This window comes from Lytechinus variegatus, chromosome 4 (assembly GCF_018143015.1).
Source record: "Lytechinus variegatus isolate NC3 chromosome 4, Lvar_3.0, whole genome shotgun sequence".
In the NCBI taxonomy this organism is placed as follows: domain Eukaryota; kingdom Metazoa; phylum Echinodermata; class Echinoidea; order Temnopleuroida; family Toxopneustidae; genus Lytechinus; species Lytechinus variegatus.
Window position 1 is genome coordinate 13674678 of NC_054743.1, and position 26112 is coordinate 13700789.

The 26112-nt window shown below is 37.6% G+C and overlaps 1 protein-coding gene across 1 annotated transcript in view; it reads right to left on the minus strand.

Moving 5' to 3' along the window:
* The window catches only part of LOC121413441 (cation-independent mannose-6-phosphate receptor-like), a 75083-nt gene that overhangs the window by 25486 nt on the left and 23485 nt on the right, over positions 1-26112 (minus strand). Inside the window, exons 8-32 of the mRNA XM_041606260.1 lie at positions 25479-25781; positions 24890-25045; positions 23839-23976; positions 23186-23354; positions 22344-22470; positions 21468-21640; positions 20757-20916; positions 19822-19989; positions 18564-18767; positions 17017-17173; positions 16010-16324; positions 15267-15451; positions 13430-13510; positions 10958-11180; positions 10339-10467; positions 8351-8602; positions 6439-6502; positions 5622-5769; positions 5004-5139; positions 4427-4555; positions 3700-3965; positions 3097-3297; positions 2348-2494; positions 1655-1822; positions 359-560 (exon numbers count right to left, since the gene is read on the minus strand). Coding sequence (XP_041462194.1) covers positions 359-560; positions 1655-1822; positions 2348-2494; positions 3097-3297; positions 3700-3965; positions 4427-4555; positions 5004-5139; positions 5622-5769; positions 6439-6502; positions 8351-8602; positions 10339-10467; positions 10958-11180; positions 13430-13510; positions 15267-15451; positions 16010-16324; positions 17017-17173; positions 18564-18767; positions 19822-19989; positions 20757-20916; positions 21468-21640; positions 22344-22470; positions 23186-23354; positions 23839-23976; positions 24890-25045; positions 25479-25781 — 4401 coding nt within the window. The remainder of the gene's footprint in view (positions 1-358; positions 561-1654; positions 1823-2347; positions 2495-3096; positions 3298-3699; positions 3966-4426; positions 4556-5003; positions 5140-5621; positions 5770-6438; positions 6503-8350; positions 8603-10338; positions 10468-10957; positions 11181-13429; positions 13511-15266; positions 15452-16009; positions 16325-17016; positions 17174-18563; positions 18768-19821; positions 19990-20756; positions 20917-21467; positions 21641-22343; positions 22471-23185; positions 23355-23838; positions 23977-24889; positions 25046-25478; positions 25782-26112) is intronic.

The window sequence follows — 26112 nt, forward strand, 5'->3', positions numbered from 1 at the left end:
TTTCATTCCTCCCTGAACACGTGGAATTCCATTATTTTAACATTTTGTGCTCCAGGCAAGGAGGTCCTAATCATTAAATTCGTAAAATTGAAATATTGTATAATTCAAACAATAAAAAACAAAAGAGATAGTGAGTGAGTAACATCATCAACTCTCTCATTTGGATGTAACTGGCTCGTTCATATAACTGTTTTGTTAAAAATAAGTGAAATTTTGAAATGTCATAACTTTCTTATTTTACATCCGATTTTGATTAAATTTTCAGTGTTATGCTTGTCTGATTTTTCTCTATTGATTCAAATCAAGTTTTTGTTGGGGTGGACTTGTCCTTTAAGTAAGGAAATACAATATGGCATACATGAAGGACAGGACGATCCACCGGTGTATTCCACTTTGAAGATTTCTCCTTCCTGACTGATGGTCTGTGTGGAGAGCTTTCCTAGAGAGAACTTATCACTGCCGGCCTGAAGACAGACAGCTGACCCTGTACACTCCCCGGACTGGTCAGCTGATAGACCGCACAGCTTCAGCTTCATGCTCTTAGCTGATGATGCTACAACCTGGTGGAAATATTAGATTAGATGTCATTTGATGTTCATTAAAAAACTTGATAGTCTATCTAACAGAGGCCCTTGATGTGAAATCTGGAAAAGGATATATGCTGAGAGCTTCCTAAGAAAGTGCTAATGAAAACTAGATATCATTAGATTATTGTTAAAGCCCATAAGCCAAAGTAAATAATCCTGTAATGCATTGAATCATGAGTTTCAAAAGAATGTTGTCATCCTGACAATTATAGTACTGTTGTATTGAAACTCCCTTTGTATCATTCATAGTTCCTCTAATCCATGTTGTTCATGCTCTTGCACTTATAAATTTTTTCATGAGCATATAATAACTTTAAAGGACAAGTCCACCCCAACAAAACCTTGATTTGAAAAAAAAAAAAAATTCAACAAGCAGAACGCTGAAAATTTCATCAAAATTGGATGTAAAATGACAAAGTTATGACATTTTAAAGTTTCGCTTCATTTCACAAAACAGTTATGTGCACATATCGGTCGCCGTATGCAAATGAGGGAACTGATGACATCACTCACTATTTCTTTTGTATTTTATTACATGAAATATGAAATATTTTTATTTTCTCGTCATTGTCATGTGAAATGAAGTTTCATTCCTACCTGAACACGTGGAATTCCATTATTTTAACATTTTGTGGATTAGGCAAGGAGGTCCTAATTGCCAAATTCATAAAAATCGAAATATTGTATAATTCAAACAATAAAAAACAAAGGAAATAGTGAGTGAGTGATATCATCAACTCTCTCATTTGGATGTAACTGACTCGTTCATTATAACTATTTTGTGAAAAATAAGCGAAATTTTAAATAGTCATAACTTTCTTATTTTACATCCGATTTTGATGAAATGTTCAGCGTGTGTTTGTCTGATTTTTCTCTATTGATTCAAATCAACATTTTTCTGAGGTGGACTTGACTTAAAGCATCAGTATTATTATCATTAATTCATGCTTTCTTAGCAATCAGGTAAAAAAAAAAAATCACCAAACAGCAATTATCATTAATATGATTTGGACTGATTGAACAAGATTTAGTTACAGGGCCTGTTCACATTAGAGGGCAGTACTCACTGTCTGATCTTGCTTTGAGAGAGCAGTGAAGTCAAACCTATACTGCAAGGCAGTGTTGAAGAAGGTACAGTCTTGATCACTCTCAGGTGCAGTAGCGGGACACACCACGTTGGTCCCCCAGGTGAACTGATAGATGCAATCTTCGATGAACTCCAAAGTGGGTGTTCCCTGAGGGGGGTAAAGACAACACAGAGAAGATCAAGATTTATGGTTTGGTGTTGGAAGAATACTATCTTTAAAAGATAACCAAGAGTCTTCAATGAACTTAAAAGGTGGATGTGCCCTGAGGGGGTAAAGAACAACACAGAGAAGATCAAGATTTATGGTTTGGTGTTGGAAGAATGGTATCTTTAACAGATAACCATATCGTCCAAATTAAATGTTAGGAGAAGGAACAAAGACTCCAGCTTTTTAAAGCCACAAAGGCACAGCCACTTTGGACAATGCCATTTTAAGAAGTAAATCACTAAATATAGACCTTACATCGTTATTCAGATGCAGTATGTTTATATGCAATCTTATCTTATAATATATACTCATTGCAATGATGAATCATTTCATTTCCTTCTAATCTTTACAACACTTATAACATTTACCATGAAATACAATGTTTGAAATATGCATTGCTGCTTTCCAATAGAGATCAAATGACATTATCAAAAACAAAAATTCACAATCTTGAAACCCCTTTACCTGGGTGACCCCTTGCTTGCAGAAGAACTTGATGACCGATGAAATATTCTTTGTAGCATCCGTGGGACAACGGTCACCCTGTGTGTATGTGATGCTAAGCTTCCCATCAGTACCAATCTTAGGACCCTCTGAAACTTTTCCAAGATTCTGTAAGGCAACAGTAATTGCAAGGTTAGCTCATGATAGTACACTATTCACCGAGAGGAAATAACAAAGGGGTATTCCACCGGGTTGGCCTCGCATTGGGGTTCACTTGCATTGACATCAAAAGAAGGTATGCCTTGGACCAACCCATGACTAGAGTCCTAGTGGTGGCCTTAGCACCACTTTCGGTATCGAGTTTCAATGTTCTCATCTGATGCTAACTGTTCACTCACTGTAAATGGTATTTATGCCCCATACATGTATTTCCATCCAGGTGGTTGTTTCATAAAGCTGTTCGCAAATTACGAGCAACTTTAAGGGTGACTGGTGACAGCTTCTTACAAACCGAATCAACACCAATGAAAGTCTGATGTATATCAAACAAGAAAGGGTCAACAGTCATTTGTAAAAACCAACCAGGGATTCAAAACAAGGCTGTTACAACACAGGAGAAGTTTACGGTTCACCATGTGGTTAGTCCCGAAAAGGACTGTTAAATGATGGAGTGATAAAGATGAAAGGCAAGAAAGAGAAAAATGGCATTGCGAAGCATCTTTAGTGATATGACGTCCTGTCATGTTAACATTAATTTTTCAGATACTCACAACAGGGTTTCCACCTTTGACCTGGCAGGCTGCAGAGTTGGGATGACAGGTCAGACCTGGGATAGGGTTCAAAGGTCGGCATAGGTTGATGTAGGCCAAGCTGCCGTCGCCAAGGAGGTTGGTTGCTAAGTGATAACCCTGGTCATTGATTAGGGGTGCAAGACTGATGGTATCTGATCCATTGACCACACTACACTGGATCTATAACAAAGAAATGGTCAGGAAAATGTAAAGATTGATTTCATCTTTTTGTAAGTATATAGTTTTCACTTTTACTAACAACATTAATAATATAACCATCACTGTCATCTTTAACTGTGACTCCTGAATATCATTATTTTTATCATCATCACTGTTGTCATCATCATTATTATTATCACCATAATGATGACCATCATCATCATAATTATCATCACCATCATCTCCACCATCATCTTCATTATCACCATCATCATCCCACCATCTTCATTTCCTTCATCATTAATATCATCCCATACACCACCTCCAATATCCCTACCAAAATTACTTTGATAACTATCACGATCTCAACCAATGTGGCCATCATTATTACCCCATCACCATCATGAACTCCAGCCAACTTACAAATTTCTCACAGGCCAGGGAAGTATGCCAGGAGAAGTAGTAGGTGCAGTCATCCGATTCTGCGATAAAAACCGGCTCTCCGACCGTATCCTGTTGATGGGGGCATACAAAGTTGATAACGCTGCTCCTGTTGAAATGGTTGCTATGGCAGGCATGGCCAAAATCATAGCGCAGGAAGAGGATGCTGTCATCAAAGAAGAGATTCTTGTTGAAGATACCAGCGTTAAAGTGTCGCCCTTGCGTAGCAAGCTCTTCTTGGCAAGATCCTGGAGTTAGGTGAATAGGTTCATTAGGTAGCATATTAGAGATACACTTTAGAATGAGCAAGTTCAATTCAGAAATGTTCTAGACTCTGTTGATTTACACCATGTGTGGTCAAATTATGGGGAAACAAACAAAATTATGATGAATGATTCTTATGTTAACTGTGTCCACTTGTTGGGTCTCTTATGTTGTAAACCGAGAGGAATTTTTCACTTGCACAGAGCGCACTCACTTTTACTGTAAATAAAATTGAAATGTCAAATTACTTCACCATGGCACCTCGCACTGATATGGACAGAATGTTTTCATCCCCTGTTAGCTTTGGAGATGCTGAAAGTGATCATTCTTCAAGGTTCAAGGTTCCATTTATCATACATGAAGAAGCATTTCACTTACAATTACTATCCAGTTCATTTGTCATATTACATGTAAACAGAGGAACACAGTTTTTAATTGAACATACCTATATTGCTTCCATCACACACTGAGGTAGTAAGAGGATCACAAACGTTGATCACATATTTATGACTATCACTGCCCATGACGATGTATCCATCTTGCTTCTTCAAGGAGTTAAAGTCAAACCGGAATCCTGGAATAAGAAAAATGAGAATCAGGAAAAAGTACTGACAGTGAAAAACAACTATCAAGGTATCTCATTGGCTGAGGGCATAAAAGCCTGTAAAAATCTTTGACAAAACTTTTCATTAAACCCTGCAATGGTGTCTCAATATTTTCCAAAATAGGAAACAACAAAAATCGTAAAAATCCATTATTCATTCAAAAACTGCATTTTTTAGTGGAAATGAAGGAAAATTCATACTGTTCCTTTATTCGTCTGCTTAAAAATTTTATTGCAGAACGAAAACATAAACTTTTTTAATTTCCAAATATCTAACAACTATTAATTAATATATACAAAATGTACAAAATACAGGCCAAATTAATGATAAATTTCACAAATACTTCATTTTCATCTTATTGATAACATAGTAGCATCTTTATTTTTATCAAATTGAACTTTTTTTAAAATCTCCTACCTGAAATAGGATTCATAGCAGTGCAATCCCCAGTAGGTTTGTCGGTATGTTCTGTTATATCACATGCATAGTTGCTCAACCAAAGGAAATGATATTCACAGTCACCGTCAACGTGGTCAAACATAGGAGCTGTACCCTGTTTGGAGGGGAAGATATAATTAAATTTTTAGCATCAACTTTCATGCAAACTGACATCAATCATGCAATTACGGCATAAAGTACAAGTAAACAAATAGCAGGCCTAACCGTACACAAACCTTTCAAATGAGAAAACCAAAAAACAAAGGTTTTCCTAATGCACAATAATCAAATATGTGTAAAAAGATTTTCATAGAAGGGCATGATTAGCCACAGATTTCTTATCACACTATATGTTGATGACTTTCCATTTTTTTCATTCCTTTAAAATAAGGTCAAGTAAGTAATTGTTCAACCAATAACTACATTAATTTATCAATCAATCATCTGATAAAGCAATCAAAGAATCAATCATTTACTAAATAGAAATTCTGATAAATCAATCAATCATTTAATTAGGCAATCAATCAATCATTGTATCAGTTAACAAATCAACACACAAGATCAATAAGTCCAATTTGAATCTCACATGGTACTTACCACTGAGTTCTTATCACACTGTATGTGAATGACAGTACTACGCTTCCTTCCTGTTCCATCAGGGCAAGCATGTCCAGAATTATAGCGTAGAACAAGATGACCATTCTCCATCGTTGGACCTTGACCAACCTCACCTAAACTGATGTAACTGCAAAAAATACAGAAAGGAGAAGCTTCTGTAAGTCCAATTGTCACAGTAGGGTTTTATGCAAAAACACATTACAATTGTAATATTCATTTCATCTTCCATGAGATCTTGGGTTTGAAAGAACCTATTGAAATCAACTGCAAATTATAAAATTGACAATATTAATTTAACTAAAACAATTTAATTCATACCATTTCTTCCAAGAACCAAACCAACAAAATGATGTGCAATTGATTGGGGGGAAAAATGTTGCTACTTGGATAGCATTTAAACATATTTTTATTCACTCCTGAAGACGGACAGTCAACCTGTCCGAAACGTCGAGTCTCTCTACTACTCATCATCTCTGCTCGCCGACTCAAGCCAGCATCTCCTCATCAGCTCTACTACTCAAGCTGTTCTCATTCAACATTCCTTCTGGTTTACAGTCCTTTTCAGGACTACTTTCAAGAAAGAATACTCTACTCTCAAATCTCCACTTTCTCGCCTATCCATTTCTTCTCTTCTTCTATCCACTGTTTCTATAACACTCCACATGGTGTACCGTAAACCACATCAGCAATTGTACATGCCACCATGCAAACTTTCAAACAACATCCAACATCTTTTGATATGCAATGTGTAGAGAATTCTGTGTTTGTTTACACCATGGATAAAATTGACTGTTACCTTTTCTTCCCATTGGAATCAACAGTTTGGAGACATGAAGCAGCATTGCTTGGACAGAATTCTCCTGAAACATGGAAACATAAATAGGGTAACTATTAATGAATATGGGTTTTAGACTGCAAGACCATCATTATCTTCCTCTTTATCCTCCTTCTCATATACAGTACATGTACAATGACATTATTCTTATGCCCCTCCTCATCAGCAGCAGCATCATTATCATTAGCATTATTTGTATGCTCCTTCTGATCATTATCATCAGCAACATACTATTCATCCCCTTCCTCCTTCTATACATTGCCATAATCATTACAAGTAACATGAACAACAATATCACAATGTCATCACATAACGGATGTGTTGGCTCAGTTGGTAGAGCGTCCGTCTCAAAACTGGGAGGTCGGGAGTTCAAACCCCAGCTGGGTCTAACCAAAAGACGTTAAAAGATATGAGTTGCTACTACCAGAGATGCTAACTGATAGCTCAAAAAAAATCCTGAAAACCCAGGCCGGGGGTCCAGGGGCCCGCCCAGGGCCCCTGGCGGGGTCAAGGGCGAAGCCCCCTGAAGCTCGAACGTTTTCTTATTCTTTAGAGGGCTGAAATCATTAATCTACAGTAGTACATAACAAATAATTAATGACATAATAAACTTCATATCATAGGCAAGAAAGGTGCTCAAAAAAAAAAAATTCATGTAACCCGTACTCATTACGGTACGGGTTAACCTGCTGCGGGTTAATATGCTGCGGCCAATGGGTGCGACTCGGGACGGGTGTATGTAGCAGCTGGGGTGCCCTTTTTCACTCACTGTACTCATCAACAAGACAATCCTATACTATTGAAAATCCATAAATCACAATTTCTATCAAAATGATGGATAGTTCACACATATGAATTGATGAATACGCACCAGAGAACACATATTTCATGGTAGCAATCCCGCGGCAGACAACCAATCACTCTCGCAGCAGCAGGCAATTGCAGCCACACCGGGCCATGCTTCGAGCGGTTCTACCGGGCGATCGCCCGACTGGGATAGCGCTGACACCCGTATCCCTGCAGGGTATAGGGCGGCGTTTGCAACTGCTACAATGTATTGCTCGCGCGTACCGTGCAAGTACAGTACCAGCTAAACTTCATGCTGCGCACAACGCTAATAATTTTCCGTCTGCGCAAATTGGCCATCCAAAATTGAAATTGCGCTCTCCGTAGCGAACTCCGTGACAAGATTTGGAGGGGAAATTTTTACGGATTTCACTTTGACAATCGATTTTTTTTTCCAGAATATTTTTCAGCAAAGGAAAAAATCCGGAATTCCGGAAAAATCCGGAAAATTAGCAACTCTGTACTACCCTGTTTGCGTTCAACAATTTAAGGGATACAGTAATGTCAATCTGGTGCTGCACAGTGGCTGCCGGGCCCATGATCATTTGGGCAAAATGAATTTTCAGAGTATTTCTTTTTCAGAGTATTTCTATTTCAGATATCTATTTCGTAATATAAAAAATGGATTTCATTTTTCATCACCATTAATGTCTATATCATCAGTATCCCCCTCCTCCTCCTTATCATAATAATAATCACCACCACTATCACCACCATCACCACCACCATCACCACCACCAACACAACCACCACCATCATCACCACATCAACCACAATCACCATCACCACCACCACCACCACCACCACCACCACCACCAGCATCACCACCACCACCATCATCACCACCACCACCACCATCACCACCACCACCACCACCACCACCCTCACCACCACCACCACCATCACAACCACCACCACCATCATCACCACCACCCTCACCACCATCATCACCACCACCACCATCATCACCACCACCACCATCATCACCACCACCATCACCATCACCACCACCACCATCCGTCCTCACCTTGTGCCCCTTTCCTGTGCCACAGTGATCTGCACACGTTGATATAGTAAGCATCGCCATCCACGCTATTCCCATCAGCATGCACTCTGTAATTATCCGTCATCTTCGAGAGTGGGGCGAGGTCATACTGATGCTCTCCATCCCTATAGCTGCACTCCACCACCTTGAAAGGGGGGCAGGCAAGGGGCGTGGCCCACTCAAACACATACGTACAATCAGAAGTCTCCTGGATGTAGTGGGGTTCTCCATTACCTGAGAGAGAACAGAAATTTGTCATTATGTTTCAATTTGTTGTTTTCATTACACTTTAAATGCATAAATGGTGATAGTTTCTTAATCAATGACTCCAAAGGAAGCTGCTCCCTTCAAACAACACCCCCCCCCCCCCCTGCTCTCCACGATCTCTCCTGCATGCTAGCACATGAACAATCTTTGGCCTCTTGAGTTAAAGCATTTCATTCAATCCAATTTCAATTTCAATTTATTCAACCATAAAAATATCAATAAACAAATCATACAGTGTACATAATATTATGCAATAGAAATTACAAAATATGGCTAGGACCATAAAAAAGCAAACTGCTTGTAGAGAATGGCCCAAAAAGACAAAAAAGTATCAACTCAATTTGCAAATACAAAAACATAAAATTGTAGTTTCCTACCCCCCCCCCAAAAAAAGCAAACTTCATCTGCAGACATATTCCCAAATGCATTCACACTCACAAACCCTGACAATGTTATAAACTTTTCATCAAATTATTTATATTTAAAGGTAGACTTCCAGATTTCTACATTTTTCACAGTTTATCGCACACATTTCATGTCTTAATTGCAACATTGCATCACTCTGATTCAATGTTGATTTACTATTAATTTCATTGAAAATGAGATATGGGCAATTCCGTAAAATAATAGCAATGACAATAATAGCTGGATTTATATAGGGCTTTTTGAAGAATAAGAATCACAGCTATTATAACCCTGGCTATCACTTCTTCTGCAACTCTCATTGCATTTAAGGAATTATTGCTGCCGGTTACCCATTAACTTCAGCCTTTTTTTATCTTTTTTGACACCGGCTTTTCTCAATTCTTATTTTCCATCCACAAACTACTCAAGCCATGACAATTTGAGAACATTGCAAACATTCATATGAACTAAAACTGAGACAGATCATTTCAGGGAGGTCCCACACATAGCGGGTCAGTGGAGCGTTTCATGAAAGGACTTGTCGGACGTTTTATCTGACAAGTCCCATTTTACCCCACAGTTAGTAACAGAACCTCTCAGCCAATCAGAATCAAGGAAAGATGTCAGATCTGACAACTTGTCAGACAAAAATGTTGATGAAACGGTCCCCAGATGCACACACTATACAGTTTCATCTGATTGGCCAAGAGCAAATTAGTCCGTGAAAACCACTCCAATGATACATTCTCAAGTCTCACCACATACACATGAAACCAGTCTTGCCTGTAAATTAAGTCATGTACTATACTATACTATAAGAACTATACACCGGTAAATTGTTGGACCACTATACCAATATGTGTTAAGGATAACATTTTACTTTCAAATTCTTCTAACTTTTTTTATTCTTACGTATAGCCTCACAACTTCATGTTTTTACCTCTTTCATAATGTTTGAACCTTCTTTTCTTCTGACTTTCTGCTCCACTTCTTCCCTTCACTCCCCCCCCCTCTCTCTCTCTCTCTCTATCTGCCTCTCCTCCTTCCATCTCTCTTACCTTTCCAAAATTCCACAACACAAGTAGTTTTCAATACCATACTTTATCCGTATTATTTATTTTGTAATTATCTGTGTTATTGTTTGAATATTTTTTGTGTCTTTGTTACCTTGTGAATACATCCCAATTCATCCTTGGCCGTGATGATGTCTTGATTTTTATTAATAAACCATTTATCTATCTATATATCTAACTTACAACTGATTACTTTTTCCTATCATGTATCAAGGTGTGACTCACCATTTACATTTTCATCACAATAAAAGTTGATAGCAGTTGATCTTTGGTAGACATTATGACATACTGAGCCAGTGGTGTAGTTCAGCTTCAAAACTCCATTAGCATAGACCAAATTCTTGTTGAAAACACCTGCATGATACGACAAAATGTTTACATATTAAATCACTTTGATTCATTTTCATAAATACACTTGTACAATACAAACAAAATTCTCACATGAAACAAAATCTCATGATATTGTCACCTATACATAGACGCATGTAGGAGATTGCGTGTCTGATGATATAATGAATGCGCAAGTAAAATCATTTTCAATTTTCTTTGAAAAATTACTCTTTATGGAATGTGAATCACACGATATAAAATGAGCTGCTTCCATGTGATGCCATAAAATAAGAACTTTCAAGATTTATAACTCTTCTTTGAGAGATTTCCAACAAATATTTATCACTATGTTTCTTTCATTTTCATTCTTTTATTAAAATAATCTCAATATCAAGTGAACTTTCTTTATAATGTGTGACAATCGCCATAGACTGAAGTGAATTTTGGGCAATTTTTTTTTAATTCACTGAATACAGTCATAATCATTACCATGGTTACCCTTACAAAAACTCACCCGCATTCTTAAAGGTTCCATCTTGCAGTTTTTGGCAAGCCCCAACACCGTCAGTGGCGGCACACTCTCCCATCTTGGTCAATAGAGGGCCACAAACATTAATAGTGTATTCATGCTCTGTGGAAGTCACAGTGTAGTCATGTGTTTTGTTGTAGAGTGAGGAGAGGTTAAATTGGAAACCAAATTCTGGAACTTGGACAGAGCAGTTGCCTCCAGTGACCCTCTACAAAAGTGATTTTAGAGAAGAAGGAAGAAACATATATTTATGTTTATTCATCAACTCAACAAATTTAAATGATGAAAAACATTCATCTTCTTTATTTAAACTTTTTAATCATGAAATATAACAGCAAAATATGTACATGAAACATTATCTATTGTTTGTTCAACTAAATTTTCACTAATGACCTTTCATTTATTTCATTATGATTGGCAGATTTCAAAGCAAGATATTATGTAAGCTTGCCTTACATAGCAGGATGCAGAAATTGCATAGACCAGGTGACTAGAAATAGCACACTCAATGAAAGTTTTTGTTGCATTTCTACTTTGTATGCATCAGCATGTTGTTATAACAATGTACTTGGCCAACTAGCTAGTGGATGCATTGGGGTTTTTATGTGGATTTAGTGAAAACACATTTCAAAAGAATATATGAATAATCAAGAAATCAAACATGCTGCTTATCTCATTAGATATACAGTGCGTCCCAGAATAAACGAAACCGAGATTTAGCGATCATTTATCATAACTTAATCATAAATATAATAGACAAATGACCTACCAATTTAAAGCTTAGAATCTCCTCTTTCATCTGATATTACTTAGGTTATTTCTTATTCACGCATGAGTGAGCAAAAACAATTTGAAAAAAGGATACCAAAAACTCATTTGGCGGGGGGTATCTGGGTTTCAAAAAGAAAACCACATTTCTGAGAAGTTCAATATCTGCTCTTTAATTTGGTACCAAAATTACAGAAAATGGTCAAGAAATAAAAAAGTTCTGGTCATTTGAAATAAGGCTTGTATTTCCATAATTTCATGAGATAAACGTGTTTTCACCGGTTTCCTACAAAAGCTTTCGCATCGTGAACAAAAGATTTAATGCATGGCTGATCGTCAACAAAACAGAGTGTCGAGAGAGTTTGAAAGCCAGCCTGGAGAACCTCTTCATTTTATGAAATTATTGAAATTCAAGCCTTATTTCAAATGACCAGAACTTTGTTATTTCGTGACCATTTTCTGTAATTTAGGTATCAAATTAAAGAGGAGATATTGAACATTTCAAAAATGTGGTTTTCTTTTTGAAACCCAGATACCCCCCGCCAAATGAGTTTTTGATATCCTTTCTTCAAATTGCATTTGCTCACTCATGCATGAATGAAAATTAATCTAAGTAATATCAGATGAAAGAGGAGATTCTAAGCTTTAAATTAGTGGGTCATTTGTTTATTTTATTTATGATTAAGTAATGATAAATGATCGGTAAATCTCGGTTTCGTTTTTTCTGGGAGTCACTTTAGTACAAATGACTTTCTGCTGATCATGCAAAGAATGGAGGAGCCGTGGTGTAGTGGTTCTGACTCTCGCCTTGTAAACAGAGGGTCGTGTGTTCGAATCCCACCGCGGTCTGGCGTCCTTTGGCAAGGCGTAAATCCACACTTTGCCACTCTCGACCCAGGTGCTAAATGGGTACCCGGTAGGATGTGAAAGTCATAATAGCTTGTCCAGTACTGTGTGCGCCTCACTAGCCACTGACTGGAATACTCCCCAGGGAGTGGAGGATGTGCACTCATTGTGTGCGGGAATGACTGATTGAATCCGATGACCGGGGTAATAATATATCTGTAAAGCGCTTAGACACGTCGTTCCGATGGATTAAGCGCTATATAAAAGCGGATTATTATTTTCTAACTACAAACTGGCTTATTTGTCAAATTTGAAAAAAAAGGGAATCTTTATATGAAATAAATGACAAGCCATGTGGTTAAAAGATACGATTGATCATAACATACATATTATCTTATATATTATGAGGGTCGTGGGTTCGAATCCCAACCATGGCGTAATCTTCAGCAAGAAATTGATCCACAATGTGCTGCACTCAACCCAGGTGAGGTAAATGGGTACCTGGCAGGAATTTATTCCTTGAAATGCAGCACGCATAACAGCTGCACTGCTAAAGCCAAATTATGCTGCATATACTGTAGAGCGCTTAGGGACTTCTGACAAAGTAAGTATTAAGCACTATATAAACAAGTATAATAATTATTATCTTTGTAGGTATCAAACAAGGTAAATGTACTAAGTAATTATATCAATAAATATGATTTACAATGCATCAAACTGAATGTGGAGACTTGTGGAGACTTTCCGAGACTCCAAATATACATGCAATACCATTCCAGCTCCAAACACAAGAAGTATAGAAGTAGACTGGTGATCAATTTATCACCCTATACTGATACTAACCTCTAATGGACAAGCTGCAGGTGTTTCCCAAGAGAAGATGTACTCACACTCTGATGACTCAGTCTGGAACACAGGTGATCCCTACAGAACATAATACAGGGTAATTAAGGAAAGAAACAAATGTGTGATTCCTTGATTTATCAATTTTTTTTGTACCCAGCCCATCCGGTAAACTGCCGATTCTTCTATTGCCAACTCGTCCAATCATCATATGGTCTACCTTCATTTAGTCTAATGCCAGTCCATCCAACATTTCGTCTAACAGCCATGGGTGAAATAATCACTTTGTCTAATAACCAGTTCATCTGTGACCATTTCATCCAAAACCAAATGTTCAATCGGCTTTAAGGCTATTGGATTAACTGGTTATTAAACAAAATGGTGCATGGACCTAATGGCAATCAGGCCATGTGGATAGTAGTGGACAAACAAATGATAATATACAAAGTGGTAATTAGACAAATTGGCATTAGTCCAATTTGAAATAAACCGCCCATCCACCTAAATTTTTCTCCATATCCAGCTAACAAATTTAATGATCATCAAAGATCCAAAAGAATGGTGTTAAAATCATAGCCATAGTGTGAATTTCATTCAGCAAGAAATTAAAGCACACTGTGCAGCAGTGCCACACGTATGCTGCACTCGCCCCACGTGAGGTGAATGGGTACCTGGCAAATTTCAAATTTCCTTGAATGCATTCAATGCTTGCAACAGAAGCTGGAGCAAATATAAGAGTAATGCATGCCTCTGGGGAGCATTTTGTGAAACCAATATTCGAGATTTTCATTCACCATTGGTTATAACTACTGAATATTCTTCAATATGACTGGTTCCAAAAAAATTATTTGGTGAAAATCACTTTTTGTAGGCTTGCCAACATTTGAAAATGAAAAAAGGAGTCCTCATCGCGCGGCTCGAATTTTTCTGCTAGATGTCAGGTGTGTCTTCCTCACTTTTTTTAATCAAGACATGTTTAGCAATCTTGTAATTAACGATTGAGAAATTACAAGTGTTGAAACACTATATTACTCTTACACACATCCATACCCTACCACACAAATACATATTTGGGCTGATTTACTTTTTAACTTCAATAAATGGAAAAATTTAGTACTCCTCCTTTTGGGTGATAAAGAATTTTAAAATGGGGTAACTCTTGGAAAAAGGAGTAGCTGGCAGAATAAAAAAATCATAGAACAGCAATGCTAAATAAATGTCTATTTTAAAGGACAAGTCCACCCCAACAAAAACTTGATTTGAATAAAAAGAGAAAAATTCAACAAGCATAACACTGAAAATTTCATCAAAATCGGATGTAAAATAAGAAAGTTATGACATTTTAAAAGTTTTGCTTCATTTCACAAAACAATTATATGCACATCTCAGTTGTTATGCAAATGAGGGAACTGATGACACCACTCACTTTTTCTTTTGTATTTTATTATATGAAATATGAAATATTTTGATTTTCTCGTCATTGTCATGTGAAATGAAGTTTCATTCCTCCCTGAACAAGTGGAATTTCATTATTTTAAAATTTTGTGCTTCAGGCAAGAAGGTCCTTATCATCAAATTTGTAAAAATTGAAATATTGTATAATTCAAACAATAAAAAACAAAAGAAATAGTGAGTGACATCATCGACTCTCTCATTTGGATGTAACTGGCTCGTTCATATAACTATTTTGTTAAAAACAAGCGAAACTTTGAATTGTCATACCTTTTTTATTTTACATCCGATTTTGAATAGATTGTGGTTGTCTGATTTTTCTCTATTGATTCAAATCAACATTTTTCTGAGGTGGACTTGACCTTTAATGGTTCATCATACTCACAGGTGTATCCGAGCATTCAAAGTTGATGCGTGTGCTGCGATGGTACTTGCCGTGACAGATGTCACCGTTCACATACCGCAGACTGAGGGTTCCATCTACTGCCGCTTCGGGCATGGCTTGGACGTAACCCATGTTGAATGCACTATTATCACTCTCACTGATCTGACACGCACCAATTGGTCCACCTTAGGAGGGAGAAAAAGATAGCAGAGAGTTGACATAAATGTTTTAAAGTCACTAATGTACTTTATGCCCAAGACACTTTGAACAGCGCCTGTTCACCTATTCGCTCTTGGAATTGTTTACTTTAGATGCCTGTAATAAAAAGAAACCTCAAAGAAAACCAAGTTGAGGCACTTTTCATGGGTTTTATTTCAATGATTTACCAGTTATATTCATACTGAAGTAATGTACTAAGTATTTTTTTTACACCCAAACACTTACTAAATGCTACATTTCATCTATAAACAAGTGTTTTAAAAGTGTTTTATCCCTTCTTTCTATAGTCAAGATTTGGTTTTTATCTTATACAGCCATCTTAAAACACACTGACAATTTAGACAAAATAAACTAACTGATCCTACACAGATACAACTGGAAAATATCAGCAAATATGCTATATCATATTTCAAAATCATAAATCACATGTTTATTGTGATTACAGATTCTTCTTCAATCTATGAATCTATGAATAAATTTATAGCATGCCATAATTTGAGGTCCATTCTGTTTGAATATGTTACCTGGGCATGAACTAGTTGCAGGATCCCCCTTGTTGATCGGCCTGCAGACATTAATATGATAGCTTAACCCATGGTGGTTCGGCCTTGTGTCCACCGCCTCCCAGTTCCCAGAATCCTTTGCAAGAGGTGAAAGGTCATACTGGTTTCCGTTCCTATCGGATATAAGGCAATCCACAGACTCTGGGAGACAGGCGAGCGGCGTCTCAAAGTTAAAGATGTAACGAGAGCCCTCTTTCCTGACGAAGTCTGGGCTCGCGGAAGCTAGTGAGGCGTTGCGACGACACAGGAAGGATATCACCGTTGAGGGGTTCTTAGCTGAAAATAATCAGAGATATTCAGGGATAAAGGTGTGTCAATGCAGCAGATTGGATAAGTAAAATACTGGTACTTATATTAGTATTTGAGACCAGCATAACTCAAATGCTCACTCACCATCAAACATTGTAAGAAAACAGCATTTCATATACACAATGGCCATATACTGATGTCTAGTTTAGATAATGTCATTGTCTAACTTTGTGATAAAACTATGGAAGCCAACTCAAATCAAAACTTTGTTTACACTGTCTGTCACTTGTCTTCATTTGGCTCTTCGTCATGCTTTCATGGTGAAGGAAACTATTTTCGTCATTATTCCAAGACGCAGAGGTGCCGTGGCCGAGTGGTCTAAGGCGCCTGGCTACACATGGAAAGTCCAGGGTTCGATCCCAGGCCACGGCACCTATGCCCGTGAGCAAAGCATTTAATGTACAATGCTCTTTTATCTTGCTTTCAAATAAATGGAAATGTTATATGCATTATTGGTAATTAGGTGTGCACTTGTTTAAAAAAAAAATTATTCCAAGACTATTATAAATGATGTGACTAACAAACAGGCAGACAAATTGAATCTTTACTGTATGATATTAATGTCACACTTGGCTTTCCATAGTTAAACAACTTTAGATAAAAATTCAAAATGAACACAAGTTCAGAAAACAATTAATGGAAGTGGATGGTAGACTTACCTGTCTCTGGATCAAAGGTTCCTCCGGTGTACTCTAGCGTTAGCAGGCCCTCATCAGAGAAGATGGGTGTGGCTGATGCGTTGCCTAGCGACAGGGTGGATGTGAGACATGACCCTGAACCAGCAGGGCATGTTGGGACACCTTTGCAGACGTTTATCTGAAAGATATCGATTTTTTATTAGTATATTGGTCCTGTAGTATTCTTATTATTATCATGATAATAACATTCGGCTTTCATATAGTGCCTAATACATCTGATGATGTCTCTAAGGCCATGTTTATGCTTCCACTTTTCAGGCCAGAATCAGCGTTTCCAAACGTGATTAGTCCAAAACAAGGTTGCGTCCATGCTTACTTTCATTTAAACGCTGTTTCAAAACGCCGATCATAAACTCACAAAAAGTTGCATTTGTAAACGTTGTTTGACCAGAATCAGGCTTTCTGGGAAAGTATAAATGGAACCACGAACGTAAACGTGTTTAAATACGTCATTAGGTACATGCATCTGGTGAGATGAAAATCCGCGGGCAAATACAGTCTCATTGCTCCATTGTCGCATGTTACCTCCACAGAATTACGTCTCATCTCCCTTATTTTGCATGTGTGGTACTATTACTAGTATTACTCTTCCAATTTGTCATCACGATGAACGTTGAGGGATTTACACCAAAAAAAACCCTGAAACATGAGTTATAATGAGGAGACATCGCCAGATGCCCCAGTAGCAGAAACAAATAGATATCTTATTATTTTGTATACTTAATATTCTTTATTTTTCTTACTATTATCCTCACCATGGTGAAAATGATATGGTTATATCAAGAAGCTCCATGCAATGACTAAAATATTGGAAATTGTTTGATGTTTATATTCTAAACAGTCGACGTACCTTCCCCATAACAACACTCGGAAAAAAAATAGAAAAAGGGCGCGCCCAATTAGACCTCGCTTTCCTGCTCAACGAAAATTATGATGCTAAGCCAGCTGGAGATCGTGATTTTGCCTGTGAAAAGGAAGCATAAACAGCACTTCCAGAACCACGTTTACAATCGGCGTTTTGAATTGACGTTTGAAAACGCTGATTCTGTCCTCGCAATGGAAGCATAAATACACCCTCAGCGCTGTACAGATATAACATTACCCAAGTCATTGGATGTATGCACTTTCTCCACTTCCTGAGGAGCATTCAAAAAAGAGTTTTCATACTCAAATCTTCTCCTCCTATTCTCCCTCCCCCACTTCTCCTTCTCTTTCCCCTCCATCTCCTTCATATTTTCATTATCCTCTGTATACAAACACTTTTGGTGTGGGCGGAAAGAGAAAACTACCCCATCTTCAACCTCCCTTTCAGGATTCATCCCTTTAGATGGCATACTCATACACATTGAATACTTGAATAACAGAACAAAACATTGAAACCTGTCAAACTTAATGATGGATCATGTACGTACACAAAAAAATGCATACAGGAGAGTTGTGGGGCAAATATTGAGCTACTGTATATTCACCCCCCTTGTGGTTTACACTAATAGGTGGCATACATATACCTTGAATACTTGGTTGTCTGGACCAAATACTTGATATCCGTCTTCTTTGATGAGCCGCTGAAGATTAAAGACATAATCTGAATTTGAGTCCCTCACTGTGCAATTCTCCCCCGTTGACACGCCAATGGGACAGGCCGCCTCTGTCTCCCATAGGAAACTGTATGTGCAGGAATCTACTACTTCCAGCAAGCGAGGGGTGCTAGCCTGTATAAATCAGAGGTGGAATAAAAAGCAAGAAACATATGTCATTACTCCTTTCTTATCACAGTTTTAATCAAACCAAGGTGTGTCATTATTGCACCATGCCCATTTCAAGGACTGCATGTACATGTGCTTCAACTCATTACCTTAAAAAAAAGTACAACTAAAATTAAAATGTCTCTGGATAGGATGTGACATGTCGTAAAAATGTAATTCAAGTGCAGCTAACAAGTTTCACACTTTTAATTACAATATCTACTTATCGATATGATACTTGAGTACATGACTTGAACTACATTAAAATCTGTCAAAGAAAATCAAACTAATTGTGCACAGAAATGACCAGTCAATGGACATTGTAATAACAAATAACAATGAACCTTACATGTAGATGTGATTTCATTATCCTTCTTACTATTTGAAGAGGTACCCTCAAGACTGATATATAGGAAAACTTCTCGCATATGACGTTACAAATCAAATAATTAAAATCCTAATAACTTTTTTGTTCTTTGATGGATTTTTCTTAAACCTTCGGCAATAATCTTTTATTATTTTTCTGCTATTTTTACAATAAACTTTTTGTCAGGGTGAACTTCCCCTTTAATGCTCCCCCTTTGTCCTATAGGCAGGTGTATTGCATTAATCAATCCTTGTTACAAAATATCCTCAAAAACTATTGAAAGGAATATGTTTATTTTGGCCATTTGAAAGAAATAGATATGAAAGAGTGTTTAGTAATCAAACTAAAGAATGTATTAATGTAAAGAATGTGGAGCGTTGTGGCCTAGTGGATTAGATTTCGGACTTTTGAAACAGAGGGTTGTGGGTTCGAATCCCAGCCATGGCGTAATTTCCTTCAGCAAGAAATTCGTCCACCTTGTGCTGCACTCGACCCAGGTGAGGTAAGTGGGTACCTGGCAGGAATTTATTCCTTGAAATGCCACCGCGCTGTAAATGGCTGCGGGGCTAAAGCCAGGGTAATAATATCCATTGAAGCGCATAGGGACGCATTTGGCAGTGATATGCGCTATATAAGCATGTTGGTATTACCCACCAGTGTTCCTTTATTACATGCAAAGTGTATATGACTGGTAATCCTTTTGTTTGGTCCACACTCGCTTCCATTTTCATACGTCAACAAAAGATGGCCGCTGCTCTCAATCGTAGGTGGTGATACGGGTATACCCAAGTTTGCTATCGATTCAGTTTCAGTTATTTGTTGCTGTAAAGATGGAAAAGATTTAAAAAAAAACATATGTACTGATTAGGGATTCCCCTGTAAATTCCCAGACTTAATAAGCTATGCTGAGGTCTCAACATTGACAAAAACTACATTATGTATATCTCACTTTTATGAATTGATTCTTGGTACATGATTCAAACATATTTGCAAATACCTAATGCCGGAATGGTTTAATTCCCACAAGGCCAGGTAATTAGATTTACTCTGTCAAATAAAAATTTGGTTCATTAACAGTTCATCTAATTACGTAGAGTAAGGGGGTTAGATCAATATCCAAGTGGATATTAGATGAAACGGGTAGAGCTTAACTGGAAATTAGATTACACGGTAAATAGGCTAAATGACAATTAGACCAGGGCCCTGTTGTACAAAGACTTATGATTGATCGGATCAATCATAACTCCATGGAAATCCATCAGTTTCACAATTTTTTCTACAAAAAAATTTGCACAATGTCCTTTTTATACAAAGAGAAGCGCAGTGAATTTTCAAGAAAACAATGAATGCAGGAATATACATCACAGCTAGAAAATATTTTGAACAAACATGCATGATAGATGTTGACATTGCTGGCCGTCCATAGTTGCGATTGATCGCATCAATCGTAACTCTTTGTACAACAGGGCCCTGATGGTTAGTAGACGAACTAGTTGTAAACAACTAGGATTTTACCATGTGGGATGAAGCCAAATGGATAGTCGCCCAAGTAGTTAAAGATCAAGTGGCAATCTAAATGACATACTCACATCTGTCTGAGTAAATCCTGTCTGACACACTCCAGCAAAGGCGCCACATAGCTTAATAGGATTGATGGGTCTGCAGACATTGATGTAATACTTCTTACGATTCGCTGCATCCCTCTCATCAACAAACGACCAGTTCTCCTCTTCTAAAGCTTTTGAAAGACTGTAAAGGGGCATGATTTGCAAAATTTAGACAGAGGATATATTTTGACATAACATATTTGAATTCATTTCCAAAGCACAAAATAATATCCTATTTCCATAAATGTTCTATGACAGTTCATAATTTGAATAATTCAGGAATATAAATTCTATTCAAACTAGCTGTATCATATTGTCTTTTATATAATTGGTTTCTCAAACATTACTACCCAGTGTAAAGTCCTAAAGGGGGATTGGGAAGGCAGAAAATAGATGGACAAATAATCTGGCATAATGTACAGGAATATCAACTGACCAAAACTCATGTGCTTGACTACATCCACAAGATATGGTTGGGGTTGGATTAACATGCAGGGATGCCAGTAGGTTTTACTCACTGGGTCAGAAAAGAAGCAAGAACATATTTTAAGTCCCTTAAGTGCTGTATAATATAAAGCCCAGAAAAATCCTGAAATGTAATGTTGTCATGGCCAAAAATCAAGCAAAAGTCCACAGAATGACGTCTCTGCCCCAAGGGACAAATCACGATTAAGGAACCAGGAATATCCTCACCTTGAAAGGTCATATTGCTCGCTGTTGGATTCATCCGTCACCACACACTCAATGGGCTGCTGGGGGCAGGCATACTTGGTGTTCCATCGGAAGAAATAAGTGGCATTGTTCTCCTGGAAGAACTGTGGTGTTCCCACACCTGCATCAGCGTCACATAGGAAGGCAATCTCAGTCTAGAGGGGAAGAGAAGAAATTAAAAATTTATATAAACATTGCCTTAGCAGAACATGCCTAGCCAAAACTGATTTGGCAAAAGGTCATGATAGTTAAAGACTAGTTCACTCTTAAAAACTGATAGTTCTTGTGCTCTGGTAAAACTTTCACAGGGTTTTACCTGTTCATGACATTATTTATCCCCCTCCCCCCAAGAAACACTAAGGTTTATTACTACATAAAGTTGTAAAATGCATATTCTCTTCTGATATACTTACATTTACATATCATGAATAACAAAATATGCATCGAGTTGGATTCTTGTTTCTCACACAAGCTTTCACAGCTAATTATCAAAGTTCATCAGTAAGAAGCAACAGATTACCACTCAACTCTACATCGTGGAAGCGCAGTGGTGTAGCGGTTCTGACTCTCACCTTGTAATCAGAGGGTCGTGTGTTCGAATCCCACCATGGCCTAGTGCCCTTTGGCAAGGCGTCAATCCACACATTGCCACTCTCACCCAGGTGCTAATTGGGTACCGGTAGGAAACAACCGTCATTGTGGTTGGTTTAGCAAGTGTGCGCCTAACAGGCTGCTTGAAATGCTATTAATCCAGTGACCGGGTAATAATAATTGTGAAGCGCTTTGAACAGTCATAGATTGATAAAGCACTATATAAATGCAATTATTTATAAAGTACCATGAAAATTATTTTCATACCATTCTTGGTTTGCCAGGTCCATTGTTTGAGTTGTAAGGTTTGCCGTTGAGGTATGTCAGCTTGATGATACCATCAAAGTAGCCCAGTGATGTGTTGGTCTGCCCAAGGATGTAGGATGTACCACTCCTAGAACAAAAAGATAATAAGGTATCACCAAATGGGTTTTATATGTGCTTCCTTCCCTCTATAGTTCCTCTGACTTGACAATCTGTATTTTGAGCAGTCTTTAATAATTAAAAAGAAAATACAATCACTTTTGATAATCATCAACTACAAAACTCTTATATAGAAAGTGTTTAATTAAATCAAGAGTTTTAAAAGATGCAGGTCAAAACTTAGTATACTTTGACGATTTGACATGAAACTCTTTGCAACCATTGTCATTGTGTGCAAGACATACCATAATATAGTAACTAAATTGTTTTTACAGGCACATGACCAACTTTGGAAGCCCCTTTCACAACTCCAACAGATTAGGGTTAACAAGCACTTTTCTGACATGCTTAAGTTTTTTTTCCCCTGATAGATGTTGGCTTAGGACTAATAAAAAAACAAGTGCATGTAGGCAAGGTGTGCTTCTGATTTTTATTTTCTGCAATGGACCCCAGCCCCTTGGACATGCAGATGTCAATTTTCGCAACTTATCAATCATTTACTCCCTTACAAATGAATAATAACAAAGTTTATCATAGTAGCATGCATGAGGATGAGAAAAATTACATAAACAATCTCATTTCATATTTTATGCTTCTGGAAAGGGAAACTTCTAACAAGAAATTTCTTGACCTAGACTACAACTCTTCCTGTCCCACTAATAACAGCATATTGCAGAGAAACCTACCCATCTTTCCTGGCCTGGCAAGCTGCTGCATGAGGTAAGGTATGACTAGCATCATTACAAGGACTCAGTTTAATATCACTGCAGACATTGATGTAGTAATCATACTCTCCAGCAGAAATATTGTAATGCCCGTCTGGTTTAGATAGTGGACTCAGATCAAAAGACACACCTGAAAAAAAAAAAAGATATAAAAAAAAGTAACAAAATATAGAGATATCAAGGTAAGTACACCTACTAACAACAAATGCAATAATGATAAATAGCAATTAACATCATTGGAAAGTTTAGAGGTTACAAAAGGGAAAACACTTTGAATAACTGTCTTTTTTTAATGCTCACATCAACATATCTTTTGAAAAATATATGACAAAGAAACATTCAAACTGATAATAGCAAATAATGAATAGTTTCATCATGACCATCATCATCAACATTATCATCATAGTCATCATCAATGTTACCGTCACCTACCACTAAGCATAAATTTGGGGAATATCATGATTGCAAGTTCTTACCATGATTCAGATTCATTTTCAAGTACTGTATGTATTCAAATGACACTACCTGTAAGTTGGTGTGTGTACAGTCCCATATGTACAAATTTGTATAAGGTTTGATTTCTAAGGTATGGTATGAAACAAAGGTAGACTAACCTGCATCATCATCAAACACCCTACAGTCTGTTCCCCATTTACTAGCCAAAGGACAAGCAGCTGCTGTATGCCACTCCATGTCATATTGACATTCATCTTCTGATTTACGCACCAGGATGGGGGCGCTCTCCAAGTCACCTGACAAGAATCAAGGAAGTGTATCATATAGTCATATTTAAAATATATGTGTGTGTTTGAAAAAGAGAAGAGAAGAAATTCGTTTTTTTATTGATTGGTTGTACAGAAAATGTAAACTTCCAACAAGTGTAATTTGAGAACTTTAGTTATCTAAAGTACTTAAGATTTTGTGAATAAATAACCAGAATGATAGGACAATATTTAGATATAATTCAGTCATCTCACGCTTGGAATATGGAATTTGTTGTTCTTAAGGATTTTACAAAATTAGCATCAGGGCCCTTCTGACAAAGATTTGAAATACATAAATCAAACTCAAATCAATCTCAAAATGAGACTGATTTCAATTCCAAAGTCATTACAAAATCTAAAATGAACAAGAATTTCAGTTTGAATCAATTGCAACTATTTTTAAGATGGACCCGCAGAAAATTCATCAAACATCTAGTAAGTGATCATTCAATGACAAATTTTCTTTTGTGGAATCAGATGCACGTACTTCAGTAGCTTATTATCATTGGCAGAAGGCTCCATGAAGTGCTTCCCTTCTGTTCTTTTGCAAACCAGGGGCCGGTTTCATAAAGAGTTACAACTGATGTAACTTTGCCATTATGGCAATTACCATGGAAACCTTGATTTTGATTGGCTGCTGAGCCATGTTACCGTGGTAGCTGCCATAATGGCAAAGTTACATCAGTTCTAAGTCCTCTATGGGCTCCAGGAGACTTCTAAAAAAACAACAAATCTCCCCCAGTTTGCAAAGAATCGAGCCCTGTAACATAGGGCTTAGCAACCGATCACCAGAAGTGATTTCTACGATTGACTGCATTGATTATTGCGTATGCTTAATCAGCCTGTGATCAATTACTAGCCTTTATGTTATAGGGCCTCAATGCATGTCCATACTACTCACCAGGACTGCAAAGGAACGTGATATCTGTTTGTTTCTTAGTGCTGCCTTTGCAGATATTGCCATCGGTGTAGCTCATGGTGATAAGATCATTTTGCCAAATTGGAGATGTCAAGTATCTTCCCAGGTTTTTACCTGTTCTTGTGGTGCCAACAGTATCTGTCAAAAAGAGATAATGGTAAGTTTTAGTTGTATGTATATACAGTGAGACCTGTCTATAGTGACCATCCAATGGAGACACAGAATGCAGCTTTAAAGGGAGTTGGCTGCTATAGACAGGTTCTTATACATACCATCAGCCTCCATGGAAATCGGTTTAAGTAGCCACTATAGGCAGGTGGTTGTTACAGAGAGGTGGCAGATAAAAGAGTCTTGAATGTACTTACTTGAATGTGGTTTTGTAGAAGATTTTCTGTCCTATTGGAACCAAAAAATTATGTAGTTGCATTTATTTTATGCTAATATAGATCTTAAGGAATTATTCATAAATACTTCAACGAAGCTGCCAATGACCCGTATGAATGCCTGTTAGTCAAGGAGATCTAGGTAATCATAAATAGATGATTCAGAAAGACTAGATCAAGAGCCTCACCTACAACACATGCAGAAGAGCCTTGCGGACATCCCTCGGAGGCAGTATCACCTTGAACAACCTCAGAGCAGATATTGATGAAATACTCGCTCTCTGTCGCCTCTGGGTGGGAATGCCTCCCATCCAGTACGAGCCAGTTAGAACCGGACGTTCTTGTCAAGGGTGAAAGGTCATAACGCTGTTTGCCATTGGCCAGTCTGCAGGTGGTTTGGGAGGGAGCCTCAGCCATGCAGGCATACTTGGTCTGCCATTGGAAGAAATAGGTGCACTCTGTCTCTGTCACGAATTCTGGTTGACCAGGATCTGGATAATATCAAAATAAAAATAAAATAAATAAATAATATAAGATTTGTATAGCGCACATATCCACCTTAATAGGTGCTCAAGGCGCTCCTATATTACCCCGGCTAAGCTAGTCTACCTATTCTTGTGCGTACAGCTCTTTGAGGAATTACTTCCTGCAGGTACCCATTTACTTCACCTGGGTTGAGTACAGCACAATGTGGGTGAATTTCTTGCTGAAGGAAAACATGCCATGGCTTGGAATCGAACCCACGTCATTCAGATTGAAAGACAAGAGCCTTCACCACTAGACCGCGACACCCCACATTGTTCAGAAAATGGTCAGTGCATG